Here is a 12,817-nt window from a genome sequence, read left to right on the forward strand (position 1 = left end):
TCTCAGGCACGTTAAGTATTTGCGACCGTGCGTTTTACCTTTGCCTTTGTTTCCTTCAGACACAAGCCGTTCTGCGCCAGGCGTGGCTGGAAAACATCCGTCCGGTGCTGGTGATCAACAAGATAGACCGCTTGATAGTGGAGCTGAAGTTCAGCCCGCAGGAGGCCTACGCTCACCTCAAGAACATCTTAGAGCAGGTATTTCTGCCTTTACTTCAGGGCTTTAGAAATCAGGGCTCCAAGGAGGAAGTTGGTAAGTTGGCACAGAACCTTGCGTCTGTAGAACCCACGATTGCTGTGTGTTGGCATCATTGTACGGGACAGGCCTCCCCTCGGAGCCCCTCCGTTCCCTGGAAGCATCCTCGAGTGCGAAGCTTGGGTGATAGGTTTTGATGCTCTCTTATTAAAAAGCTTGTCGTTTGCCCTAAAGTGAAGCAATATTAAGAGGCACCTTGGTTTTGTATCACCTGCCTTCAGAGGACAGTTTGCCCAACCATTTCTGTGTTTTCCCAGCAGACATTTACATAGGTGTATGTCGAGTGTATGAATTTTGGGATGTCCACTGTGTGCTGGGGACCGTGAACGTACCGACAGGCCAGAGTCCCTGTCTTCAGAGATGTCGCAGTGTGGTGGGGAGAGCTTGAAAGGGATCCTCGGAGAGCAGCGAGAGGCCGTGGGCGTGGCCGGAGACATGGGTGCTACTGCCTCACCCCCGCCCCCCGGGTCTGGAGGGAGGAGACTGGGAACACTCGTGGGTCAGAAGCCTTGAGATGGAAGAAGCTCGGGAGTTCTGGCCAGGGCGTTTAGGAGAGAAGGAATAAGATATACAAAGTAAACACCAGAAAAAGCACTGTAGGGTGTTTCGTTCAGAGAGCCGCGTGGGACTTGCTGTCGCTGAGGAACGAGATCTCGGGAAGCAGGAGGCGGGGGTGGGAGGGAACATGGGGCATCGGTTATGGGATATCCTGTGCCACGTGTGAGGGTTTGGACTTTCTTCAAGACAGTGGGGCACCCTGATGAGACCCGTTGAGAATGGTTCTTTGCTGAAGGGAGGGAAGGAGGAAAGCAGAGCAGCGGGGAAGCCTGGATCGATGGGTCTAGTTCCCTGTAGATCCGGACGGGGAGGGGCCCCGGGGAGGCGAAAGGAGAAGGACCCACGGTGTCTGCAGGCAGGGGCTCATCGGTTGGAGTCGGGGAGCTTGCAGGATTTCTGAATAATAGGTTCCATTTCTCTCTGGTAGGAAATAAGGCCACTTACTTGGGAGGGAAACAGTTGAGGACCAGCAGGCAGGAGAAGGGCCTGAGGAGAGTGGTGAAAAGTCCGGCTGTGAGAACGGGCCAGGGAATTGTGAACTAGGGCTCAGGCTCAGGCTGTGAACTAGGGCCATGGGGTCGTGAGTTCCCAGTACTGCGGATGCCACTCCTCAGGTCACAAAATGACCTCACAGAAGCCCTACAGTTCAGTCTTGCTGGGTCTGGAAGGAATGGGTTGGAAACATGTTCGTTCATGATCGTCGTGAACACCAGCTCCATCCGTGGAGCCCAGACTGACTGGTGGTCCCAGACAGCGCGTCTGCCGCGTCTCCAGCCTCTGCTGACATCTGTCATCTCCCCCTCTCTCCTAGATGAATGCGCTCACGGGAACTCTCTTCACTTCTAAAGTCCTAGAAGAAAGAGCAGAGAGAGAGACGGAGTCCCGTGTGAACCCCAGTTCTGACTCCGGAGAGCAGGTGTACGACTGGAGCGCCGGCTTGGAGGACTCCGACGACTCCCACCTGTACTTCTCTCCGGACCAGGGCAATGTGGTGTTCACGAGCGCAGTCGACGGCTGGGGCTTTGGGTAAGTCTGTTCGGATCTCCTCGGATCTCCTCGTAGCCGTCGATACACTTGATTTCTTTAATGAAACTTGTGGTTGTTGAGGTGATGATTGAGTGCTACAGGGCTGTGAGGAGGATCAGCGTTCTCTTGTACCCTTGGCCCAGTGTCCCCCCAGTGCTAACATCTTGCAGAGCTGGAGCACGACATCACAGCCGGAATATTGACATTGGTGGCATCTGTCCCAGCAGAAATCCTTCCCTAATACATCCACCTGCTTCCTTCTCACCCCCTGGAGCCATGGGGTCCTCCTGTTGCATAATTTGTCGTCTCGACAATAATAGATAGGAAAACAGAATCAAACATTATGCAGTCTCTTCTGGATTGGCTTGTTTTCAGGCAGTGGGACTCTCTGGAGAGGGGACCCAGTTATTGGGTGTATCCGTGGTTCCTTTCTGTGGCTGAGCAGCGTGCCCTGGGGTGGCTGTGCCACAGATCACTGTTCGTGCGTGGAGCCACATCTGGGTTTTCCCCGTTTGGGGCTGTCCTGAGCGAGACTGCCACACACATTCACATATACGTTTTTCCATGAATGTAGGTTCTCATGTCCTGGGGGTGAACGTGTGGGGACCACGTTTGCTGGGTCATATGGTGGTTGTAGGGTTAGTGCATCAGTTTTCCAGAAGGGGTGCTGTTTTACACCCCCACCCACCACCTGGGGTGATCTGGTCCACATCGTCACCTCTGTTTGGTGGCGTCCCTTTCTTTTAGCCATCCTGACAGGTGTGTATTGTTACATTACTGTGGTCTTAATTGCATTTTCCTGACTGCTGGGGCTGTGGAACCTCGCTCCCTGGGCCCATCTGCCCTGTGTGTCCTTGGGTGAGACATCTCTTCATGCCCTCGCCTTGTTTTCTTTCCTTTTCTCTTTCTTTTTTCATTGAGGGATGAGTGGCACAGAATATTGAATTAGTTTTAAGTGTACCGCAGAACAAGTCCGTATTTGTGTGGACTGTGACGTGACCACCACGGTAAGTGTAGTTTTCCATACGCTGGTACGGAAGTAGTTTGTTTCCTGTATAAGGACTTTGAAGATTTTGACATCTGGACTGCATTGTGCCTTCTAATCCATGAACACTGTGTTTCTCAGTTTTTTAAAGGTTTTCTTTGATTTCTTTCGTTAGCATTTTGTAGTTTTCACCATGAAGTAGTGTACACGTTGTATTGGATTTGCACCTAATTTTCCAGTGTTTCCGATCAATTAGACATGATATTGTATTTTTAGTTTCGGTGCTCCCATATTCATTCCAACTTTTTGGAAATACAGTTAACGGGTTTTTGGATGTCCATCTTGTACACTGTGACCTTGCTAAACCCACTTACCGAGTTCTTGGTAGGTTTCTTGGGGTTCCCCACGAGGCATTCCTGTCACCTGCCGCCGGGGCTGCTTTCTTCCCTCTTCCTTTGCCACTTTCTTTCCTCTTCTAGGCTTACTGCTCTGCCGGGAGCTTCCAGGACTGTTTGAACAAGAGCAGGGAGAGTGGACATCCCAGCCTTGTTCTGACCTCAGAGGGAAAGCACTGAGTCTTTCACCATTAGGTATAAGGTCAGCTGTAGGTTATTTGTAAATGTTCTTTATCAATTTGAGGAAGTTCCCTGTACTCCTTTTTTTTTTTCCCCAGAGTCCTTTTTATGAATGGGTGTCAAATTTTGTCACGTGCTTTTCCTGCATCAGTTAATATGATCATGTGATTTTTCTTCTTTAACTTGTTAATATAGTGGATTACATTGATTGATTTTTGAATATTGAACCAGTCTTGCATCTCTTTTTAGATTTTATGTAAAATGATTTGTTTAGAACTTTATTCTTTGAATAAATCTAAAAATAAAAGTGTACAAAATGTGTCCACGAGAGACCATGAGAAATCTCCCTCCCTGTCCCTTGGGTTTTCAGTTCATTTCCCCACAGGAAACTAGAGCATCCTGGCAGTTTCTTGTATACTCTGGAGGCTATTGGCGCATGTGTGAGCAAATACACTCTGTTAACTTTTATTGCCCGCACGAGCAGTATGGAAAGAGGCCAGCTTTATTCGGTTGTACCCATGCTGCATGTTAAGCTAGTTTGCTGAGATTATCTCATTGAGTTCTTCGGACAGTCCTTTCTTTTTTATTTTTTTAAAAAGATTATTTATTTATTTATTTGACAGACAGAGATCACAAGCAGGCAGAGAGGCAGGCAGAGAGAGAGAGGAGGAAGCAGGCTCCCCGCTGAGCAGAGAGCCCGATGCAGGGCTCGATCCCAGGACCCTGGGATCATGACCTGAGCCGAAGGCAGAGGCTTTAACCCACTGAGCCACCTAGGCATCCCAGGACAGTCCTTTCGAATAGGTACTCTTATGTTTCATGCAAGGCTTGGAGACATTCGGTGCATGTTTAATGTTACTCAGCCATGAGGTAGAGGAGCCAATATGAATTTTACAGTCCGCTTGGCACTGAAGTGTATGCTTCCTGCCTGCGGGGCTTCAGCGGGCTCTGCGCTCTGGGAGGCGGGGACCCTTGTTCCTTCCGGACGTGCTCGTGTGGGCCAAGGACTGGTGACGTCAGTGCTTCCCGGGTGGTGGGCATTTGATTACCTTCCTGAACCACAATGATTACTGACTTGTGGAATCAGAAAATCCACATACAATTAAAGAATTATTACTTCTCGAATAATGTCTTGAGCTTGGATGAACAGTTGTGGGACGGCAGTGAGATGGACTTTAGCCGTGGGCTGCATCCTGTAGCCGCGGAACAGAACCAGACACACTGCTCCAGGGGAAAGCGGAGTCTGTTGATGAAACATTTGGAAACATAATTTGCAAATGGGAAGGAAGAAGGGATCTGAAATAGAGCAGAGAGCGTGACCTGGGAGAGAGCGTGACCTGGGAGAGAGTGTGGCCTGGGAGGAGCCCAGCCAGTCCTGGCTGTTCTGTCCTTTTACAGGAACTTGATCTTCACTCCCTTTTGACCAAACAGATTTTGCCTTGACAGGATAATAAATTACAATACCGTGGTTTTCCCTTGTCGGTGTGTCATCAGTCGTAGAGACTGTAGTCCGCTTGGTGCCCGTGAAGGCCCCAGTGGAAGAGAGCAAACATACAAGAAAACAGAAAGTGCCGACCTGCAGAGAGCGTGCCCTTCACGCGCTGGCTGATGACTTGTCATGGTCACCATGTGGGGCCTCAGTGTCCTCCCCTGAACACTAAGAACGTTGGGCTCAGATGATTTCTGAGAATGTCTTCGAGCTAAGAGTATAGTGATATTCATTCCGTCCTATAACCGGGTCAGGCCCGTTCGTTTCCTCATCTGTCAGCATTTTGCCCCAGGGTGGGGGGGCTCGTCCTTTGCTTGGAATGATTTCTATAAATCATGGAACGTTTCAGGCAAATTTGAGTCTGAATCTCAGAACTCGGTGTCCACTTATTGTGGAAGGAGAAGGGATGGGCAGAAGCTTGCACGGGTGGCTGTGGGTCCTCACGACCCTGGACACTTTGATGTGCTTTCAGTCAGCAAGCGGATCCCCTGCCTTAGGCAAGGCCGCATTTAGAGCTCATCAGTGCCTATTGCTGACTGGCGGGCGCGCTCATTTGCGGGGGGCTGGTGGTGGGGACTGGCGGGCGCGCTCATTTATGGGGGGCTGGTGGTGGGGACTGGCGGGCGCGCTCATTTGCGGGGGGCTGGTGGTGGGGACTGGCGGGCGCGCTCATTTATGGGGGGCTGGTGGTGGGGACTGGCGGGCGCGCTCATTTGCGGGGGGCTGGTGGTGGGAAGAAAGCACTGGAGAGGCTTTCCTGTCAGCCTCCCTCTGATGGGTCAGTGACCAGGGAAAGGGGGCGACTTCCTGTGTCCTGAAAGGTGGGAAAGGAGCACATTTCAGAATTTGGAGGATGGTTTAAACTCTCATGCCAGGGGACAGGAGGAAGGAGTGTGACTTGAGGCTGACCCTTTGGGTATGGCCTCAGTCTGCTCTGTTGCAGATGTGAATCTGGGAGAATCTGCTGACTTGGCTAGGTCAGAGTCCAGCTCAGGTTTTAGATAAGCACAACTGAGTTCCTAACCCCATAAAACAGGGACAGGAGTCCTTCCTAGAGCAGTTTTCTTGGTCTTTGTACACCAGCGTTCTCAGATCCTGCCGTTAACGTCAGCCCACACTGGGCGGCTTGGACGCACAAGGATACCCCATAACCTCCCCCTTGGCTATGTTGTGGTTCAGGAAGATAGGCCAGGATGGGTGGGTTTGTAGGTCAGCGGGTCTTCCTGAGAATCCTGTTTGAAGGTACTCTATGGAGGAAGTAAATTAAGACAGAATCCAAAAGTGGAGAAATTGTCACAGTTTTAAAATTACAACTAATGACAGACAAAGAGCACGAAGCAGTAGTGGGGGAAGGGTTGATATTAAGCAAGTTTTATGACAACTGTGGGTAGAAAAAGAATGGAAAGAATAAAAACCAGGATTTTGGAAGATTTCTGTGCCTGTATGTGTAAATGAATGACAGACAGGAAAGGATTTGAGGCCCGTGGGCTGAGCAGATGGACAGGTGCCTTACTGTGCTATAATTTATGATTCTGATGGAGATTTGAGAGTGTGGAAACCCACCACTTTTCAAATTAAAAACAGGACATGTATCTGACACAGGGTTGTACAAGGCTAAGAAAACACAAAAGTCTGGGTACCACAAAGCAGCATATTAAAGACATCCTGGATGCATGAGCAGAAATCATAGTAGAAATTCCCCCGACCAGAACAGTTAGGGCACTGACTGCACGAAGCACCCCATGGAGGAGATCGCTTTTTCAAAGATGGAAATTCCATTACTAAAAACAAACCACCACCAACAAAAACACTCCCAAGGTTTGCTACCTAAAATAGATAAACAGAAAGCATCATAGCTAAGGGGTAAAAATACCAAAGCTTTGGCTCAGTATGTCAATCAGATATGAGCCAAAAGGAAGGCAGTTTGGCAGTATCGACGAACAAGGTAGAATTTATAGAAATATATTGTGGTATATGGATCCTTTTTAATGGATAACGGACAGAGATTACCTCTGCGTCAGTACCTCTGATCATAGTGAAGTGCATGAGGCAAAAATAGAAGTATAAGTGGAAATCTGTATGGTTTGGAGATTTTATATCACAGACTGTTGATACGTCAAATGGAAACATAAACCATCTGGGTAGTGTAATAAGTAAAGGCAGAATGTGTCAGTGAAGAATATACAAAAATTGGTCCTATGTCAGGCAAAAAAAAAAAAGCAATTTCAAGAAATACAAAATACGAAAATCTTAGAAGTTTGGTGTGCTGATCACTCCATCATTCCCTTCAGTTTTGGCCATGTAAGAATAGACCCAACTTGCCCATATGTCCACCAGCGGGTCCTCTGTATCCGCTGGGGCCCTCGCAGGCATCCAGGTAAAGGTGGGGGCTCTCGGGGAAGGTTGGGCCGGAGAACGTGCCCGGGACCTCTGGCCACGCTGCTTGCCCTCTGTGGTCCCTCTCACATAGGTCCTGGAATGGATCTGCGCGTCTGCACGGAGGTTGGCCCCGTACCTGGCAGAACTGGGGGTTAGAAGCAGAAGCCGCAGGGAGCTACCGTGTGCGGACCTGCGTCTGGAGGGGAGCTTCTGGGCCTTGCTCTAGGCGTGCTTCCCCCGGCGGGGAGGGAGACCGGTCGTGCTCCTTTCAGCCCCTGAGGCAGAGGCTGTTGGTCTGTGGACTGAACTGGGACTTGGTGCAGAGAAGGGATCCCTCCTTCAAAAATGTAACAGTTATAAGGTAATCATATGTGGTGTATGTAGAAAGCATATAGAATTTTATGTATAATGAATATAAACAAAAGAATAATAGAAACTAATATTTGGGAAAATTAAAACAAAACAAAACAAAAAAAACCCCACAAACCCCACCTGAACAAGTCACTGTGGGGTCAAATGGGAAATGCGGCCGATCATAGCCAGTCCCTTCAAGGTCGTGGCCCCTCCAGGCCGGGCCCGGAATGCCCGCGGCCTGTAACTGCAGACTTTGGATTTCGGTTCCTGGTCGGGTGTTTTCTCTCCCTCCATCTGCAGTGAGGGGGGACGCGGCACTCTGACCTCCAGCACTCTCCGTGCCGCCTCCTCTTGCTGCCCGCCGTGAACTTGCCCTCCTCTGGCTTCCTCTTGCTCCCACCGGGCTTTGTTACCGCAGCGAGAGAGCATCAGCTCATTGGACGGAGTTAGTGATCCCTGGATCCTGACCAGAGCATGTTTGCCAACCCATAGGTACAAACCGGTCCGAGTATGTTACTTTTGGAGTCTGCGCAGTGGACAAAGGGGCAGGTATCTTCCCAGATGCTGGCACTTGGACAGTTGGACTCATACCATACTTGCATCATGCTGTTCCCTGAACAGCATGAAAGGGGTTTTTCCCAGGTTTTGATCCAGACGGTGCAGGTGCTCCCCATGGCTGTGTCAGGTGACTGCTGTCCAGTGCCTGGGTTTGCAGTAGAGCGGACTGGAGCTGACTGGCTGCTCTGAGGGCTGGGGAGAGCTAAGTAAGTGTGCCTGTGTTTCCTGTTGAACCCAGGAGGCTAACACGCCCTTTTCGGGCAGGCCCTGGCTCTGGAGCCTTCCCTTCGGGAGCACAGGCGCCCGTAGCGGCGACGGGCTGGGATGGAGTTTGTCGCTGGCCGAGCTGCAGAAGACCGCTTCAGATCCCCTCAGCCCTTTGTCCTTGTGCTTCGTTCTGCACATGCAGAGTTAAGAGAGGAGCACTAGCGTGAATCCTAATCGGTGCGGACACGGAGCTGTTGACAAGAGCGTGGGCTCCGGACCCGGACTCCTTGGGTATGAATCTAGCTTTGCGCACTCCCTGTGCGACATCTCGGTGCACGCAGCCTGTCATATTCACGGGGAGGTCATGAGCTCCAGCCCGTCGGACAGCTGAAGCGACGGCGTCTGGTCGTGCTCTCAGAGCACGGTGCGCGACACCGAAACCCCCGCTCCCTGCGGTTACTCACAACACTGACACTTGCTTTTCTTTCAGAGTTGAGCACTTTGCCAAAATCTACAGTCAAAAAATCGGCATCAAAAAGGAAGTTCTTTTGAAAACCTTGTGGGGAGATTACTCCATCAACACGAAGGCCAAGAAGATCGTGAAGGTGGGTCGGGGATGGGGCATCTGTCCCTCGGGCGTGTCGCTCACAGGCCTGCCCCGTTCCGACTTGTACTGCGGCACCTGTAACTGCTGTGATCTGGCTGTGGGGAAAGTGGCTCAGTTCTTGGCAGGCTCACGGTCACGGGCGCACTTCCAGGATTGCTCGCGTGGAGTTCTCACGCACATGGAACAAAGGACGGCTTTGTGTTTGTTTCCTTTCTCTGTCCGAGAGGAGCCGTGCTCTCAGACCCTGTGCACCTGAAGACGTATTTTGGATCCTGCTTCTGTGTCCCCTTCACTGTAGAGACACGGCTCTTCCTGAGCACGCTGTGTTCCTGGGCTCAGCTCAGGCTTCTCTCGGTGAATGGGGACACCAGGCCCGCTGATGGGAAGGAGGCGGCGGGTGCCCCCAGAGCCCTTCCTTCTGTGGGGAGAGGCGACCCAGGCCAGCCTGTGGAGGCACAGAGCCTCAAAGGATACTTGACACTGTTTTGCTGTTACTTTTTTTAATGTAAAATTCAGGATTTTATGAATTTATTCTCATGGAGGGGCATATAAATTCCTTTTAGGAAATATTTATAAATATAAAGACATTAAAAAGAAAAAAAAGGAACAGAAGCCAACACAGCTAATACTGTGGTTTTAATTTTTTTCATTCTTTTGGGATCGAGACATCTATCCTTCAGTTGAGCGTGTGTTCATATAATAGTGTAGCTGTTTTTTGCTTGACATCGAATCATGAACATCCTCCCTTGCCATTAAAAGCCTTTCAGAAGGCTCCTGAAGGAGGAGCCGGTGTAGTGAGGTGGCCGAGAGCCCGGGTTGAGAGTCCGAGTCTGTGTGTGCGTCTTGGCTCCCCCGCTTACCGGCCCCGCCGACTTCCATCTGGAAAGTTCCTCCATCTGAAAGCGGGAGATGTTCACAGTCGGGCGGGGGCGGGGCGGCCGTCTGTGGGATGGTGTCCTTCTCCAGGTGCCATTATTTTGTGTATAGAAATGGTAGAGTGTTTTTTTTTTCCCTTGGTTTTTTACTGTCCCCTTCCTTGAAGGTGAACAGTTTTCGTGCTTAAGAACATTGCTTAGAAGAAGTCTGTGGAGGGGACCTGCGCACCCAGCACTCCGCCTGGGTGTTGCGTGTCCCTCTGATGACAGAGGTGGGGTTGTTGCGGTCACACACCCCACACTCGGTCTCGTTCGTCGCATCCCTGGTTCCCAGAGGAAGATGAGTGGTGTGTTACCGACTGCGCATTCTTACCACCATTTCCCACTAGATCCTGTCAAACAAACATTTTCTAGAAGGAATGAGACGTACCGTTCATGGAACATGTCTGTGTGTGAGCATGTGAGGCCTGCTACATATTCAGAAACTTAAGAGCGCATGTTCTTGTTCACAGGCTAAAGGGAAGAAACCTTTATTTGTGCAGCTGATCCTGGAGAATATATGGAGCTTGTACGATGCCGTCTTGAAGAAGTAAGACTGCCGTAAAACTGTCTGTCTTTGGGTGGTGTGATCTGCCTCCCCTTCCCGTGTGACGCGTCCTGCTTCAGAAAGCCGAGACGGACCCAGGAAGTGAACAGGGCCTTTGCGGGCCAGTTGTTCCCAGGCATTGCCTGTGAACAGTAGGAAAGAGGGTGTGTAACCCACGTCAAGGGTAACAGGGGGGACAGCAGTCAGGGTTTTGAGTGCACAAAGGAAGGGGCAGGCGGATGGAGAGAAACACCAGATCTTTGTTTTTACAAACCCAGCTTAAGCAATTGCTGTAGAAAGGGTGTTGGATATCTAGGATCATTAATGGGGAACTTAGGAACATCCTTGCCTCATACAAGTAGAAAAGGAAGTTTGCTTCGGTAAATTGACTTTTTCCAAGTTATTCCAGAGTCGGAATCACGATGTTGAGTGCTCATAGGTCAGGCTGCTTCACTGGTCCCCACGTCTCGCCTCTGGGGTCTGGGAGGGAGCCCCCTGGGAGCCCTGCAAGAGGGGGCCTCAGAAAGGGAGTGGAGACCCTGCGGGGGCCCTCGGGCATGTTCGGTCTCTTGTAGAGGAGATCCCTTGGGACTAAGCGCGTCGGGGAATGTGGAGCTCCTTCCTGTCTGTGTGTGACCTCCCCTCCTTGTATGCTTACTACAGGGACAGAGAAAAAATTGATAAAATAGTGACTTCTTTAGGATTGAAAATTGGAGCCCGGGAGGCACGACATTCAGACCCTAAAGTTCAGATCAATGCCATCTGCAGCCAGTGGCTGCCCATCTCCCACGCTGTGCTGGGTATCCTTTGTCTTGGTGGTTTGTAGTGAAATGACAGTTGGGCCAAAGCGAGAGGAGCCCGCGTGTTACTGGCACTCAGGAAAGCCTCTGGGGAGAACACGTTTCCCCCCAAAGTAGGTGTTCTGGGGTTCACTAGTGTTCTGCCTTGCGACCGTGTTTTCTGCTTTGGCAGGAGAACATTCTGGTTCATCGTGGTCCCACGGGTCGCAGTTCAGACGCGTGTTCTCTCAAGAAGGCGCATCTTTAGTTTTGTTCAGGAGTCTGTAAAAACGAAAGAGTTTATTTTGCTACGATTTAAGTCAATAATTTAGGTGGTTATGTTGGATCCGGGTTTCATTTTAGTGCCATATTTTCTTACCTGATAGATATTTCCTTTCATGTTAGTGATTCCCAGAGGACTTGATCTGAGATGGTTCACATTAATTAAGACAATTTTATGGCTGAATTTAAGTGGTCTTCTTCTCATTGACATGCGTGTCCCATGCATTCCCCATGTGGAGGGCCGTGGGCGCGGGCCGTGTCCTGGGTGCGGGCCGGCGGGGGTACCTCAGCCCTCCCGTGACACGGGCTGTGGTAGGGGACATTCCGGTACCCTAGCTTGTGGCTGAAGGTCGTTTATGAAAGGTTAGATGCACTGGAACCAGGTGAGGAAATGATACCGATCGACAGTCCCCGGAGGCCGAGCTGCCAAGCGGCGGCGCTGTGCTCACTTGTTCCCAGGGCCATCTGCGTCCTGGAGTGTCTACGTCAGGGGCATCTGTCCCTATATCAGGGAGTCCACAAACTCCCCGAAAGCATGTCTGTGTTCCGAGATGTGCGAGCGTTTCATAGCATGGGCGTGTTCTGTGGGGACCGACGTGTCACCCCGATCCCTAGTGCGTGCGGGGAGTCTGCGTGGGGACGTGCCGTGGTGGAGGGCACGTGTTCGCGGTTGTGAGTCCTTAACAGCAGGCGTCAGCGATGGTGTGTCAGAAGCTTCCTAGCCCCCTGGATATGGCAGCCGAGAGGGTGGAGAGACTGCTGTGCGCGGGATCGCAGACGTTCGACTCTCTGCCGCCCGAAACCCAGGCCCTGAAAGCAGGTGAGGTGGACGGGCCTCAGCAGGGGCCGTGCCTGGACCGTCCTCAGTCACGGCTGCTCCACGCCAGTCGCCAGATGCCAGTTTGCTGAATGGCCGATTCCACAAAAGGCCATTTTGCCAGAGTTTTAGAGTTGCTGTAGCTGTTTTCTTTGCCCCTCGGTGGGAGACCAGAGACTCCGAGCCCCCTCCCTTCTGCCTTGATCTCATCTCGGAAGCTCCCAGGGACCCTGTGTCCCAGCCCCTGCACAGCCAAGAATGTGTCCCAGAGCTGCTGTGTCAGCACCGTGGCCAGGTCCCTGGGGACCGTGGAAAGGTGTTCCAGGGCCGGGCTGCCCGCGGATCCCCACTGCTCCCCGCAAGAGGGGAACTGCCTGCTCCAGGCTCTGCCGGCTGCATGGAGCTCATCTGTATGTACTCACGGTCTCCGCTGCTCTCGCCCTGTGCTGTTGACTTGACTGTGGAGCTCATCTGTATGTACTCAC

General features: G+C 51.3%; 1 protein-coding gene across 2 annotated transcripts in view; it reads left to right on the plus strand.

The window, feature by feature from the left end:
• EFL1 (elongation factor like GTPase 1) overlaps positions 1-12,817 on the plus strand; it is a 128,936-nt gene that overhangs the window by 27,702 nt on the left and 88,417 nt on the right. For both annotated transcript variants that reach the window (XM_082736221.1, XM_082736222.1), the window contains exons 6-11: positions 60-197; positions 1,625-1,839; positions 8,877-8,991; positions 10,381-10,457; positions 11,118-11,254; positions 12,213-12,335. In XM_082736221.1, coding sequence (XP_082592347.1) covers positions 60-197; positions 1,625-1,839; positions 8,877-8,991; positions 10,381-10,457; positions 11,118-11,254; positions 12,213-12,335 — 805 coding nt within the window. The remainder of the gene's footprint in view (positions 1-59; positions 198-1,624; positions 1,840-8,876; positions 8,992-10,380; positions 10,458-11,117; positions 11,255-12,212; positions 12,336-12,817) is intronic.

Source organism: Mustela nivalis (genome assembly GCF_964662115.1).
Source record: "Mustela nivalis genome assembly, chromosome: 6".
In the NCBI taxonomy this organism is placed as follows: Eukaryota; Metazoa; Chordata; class Mammalia; order Carnivora; family Mustelidae; genus Mustela; species Mustela nivalis.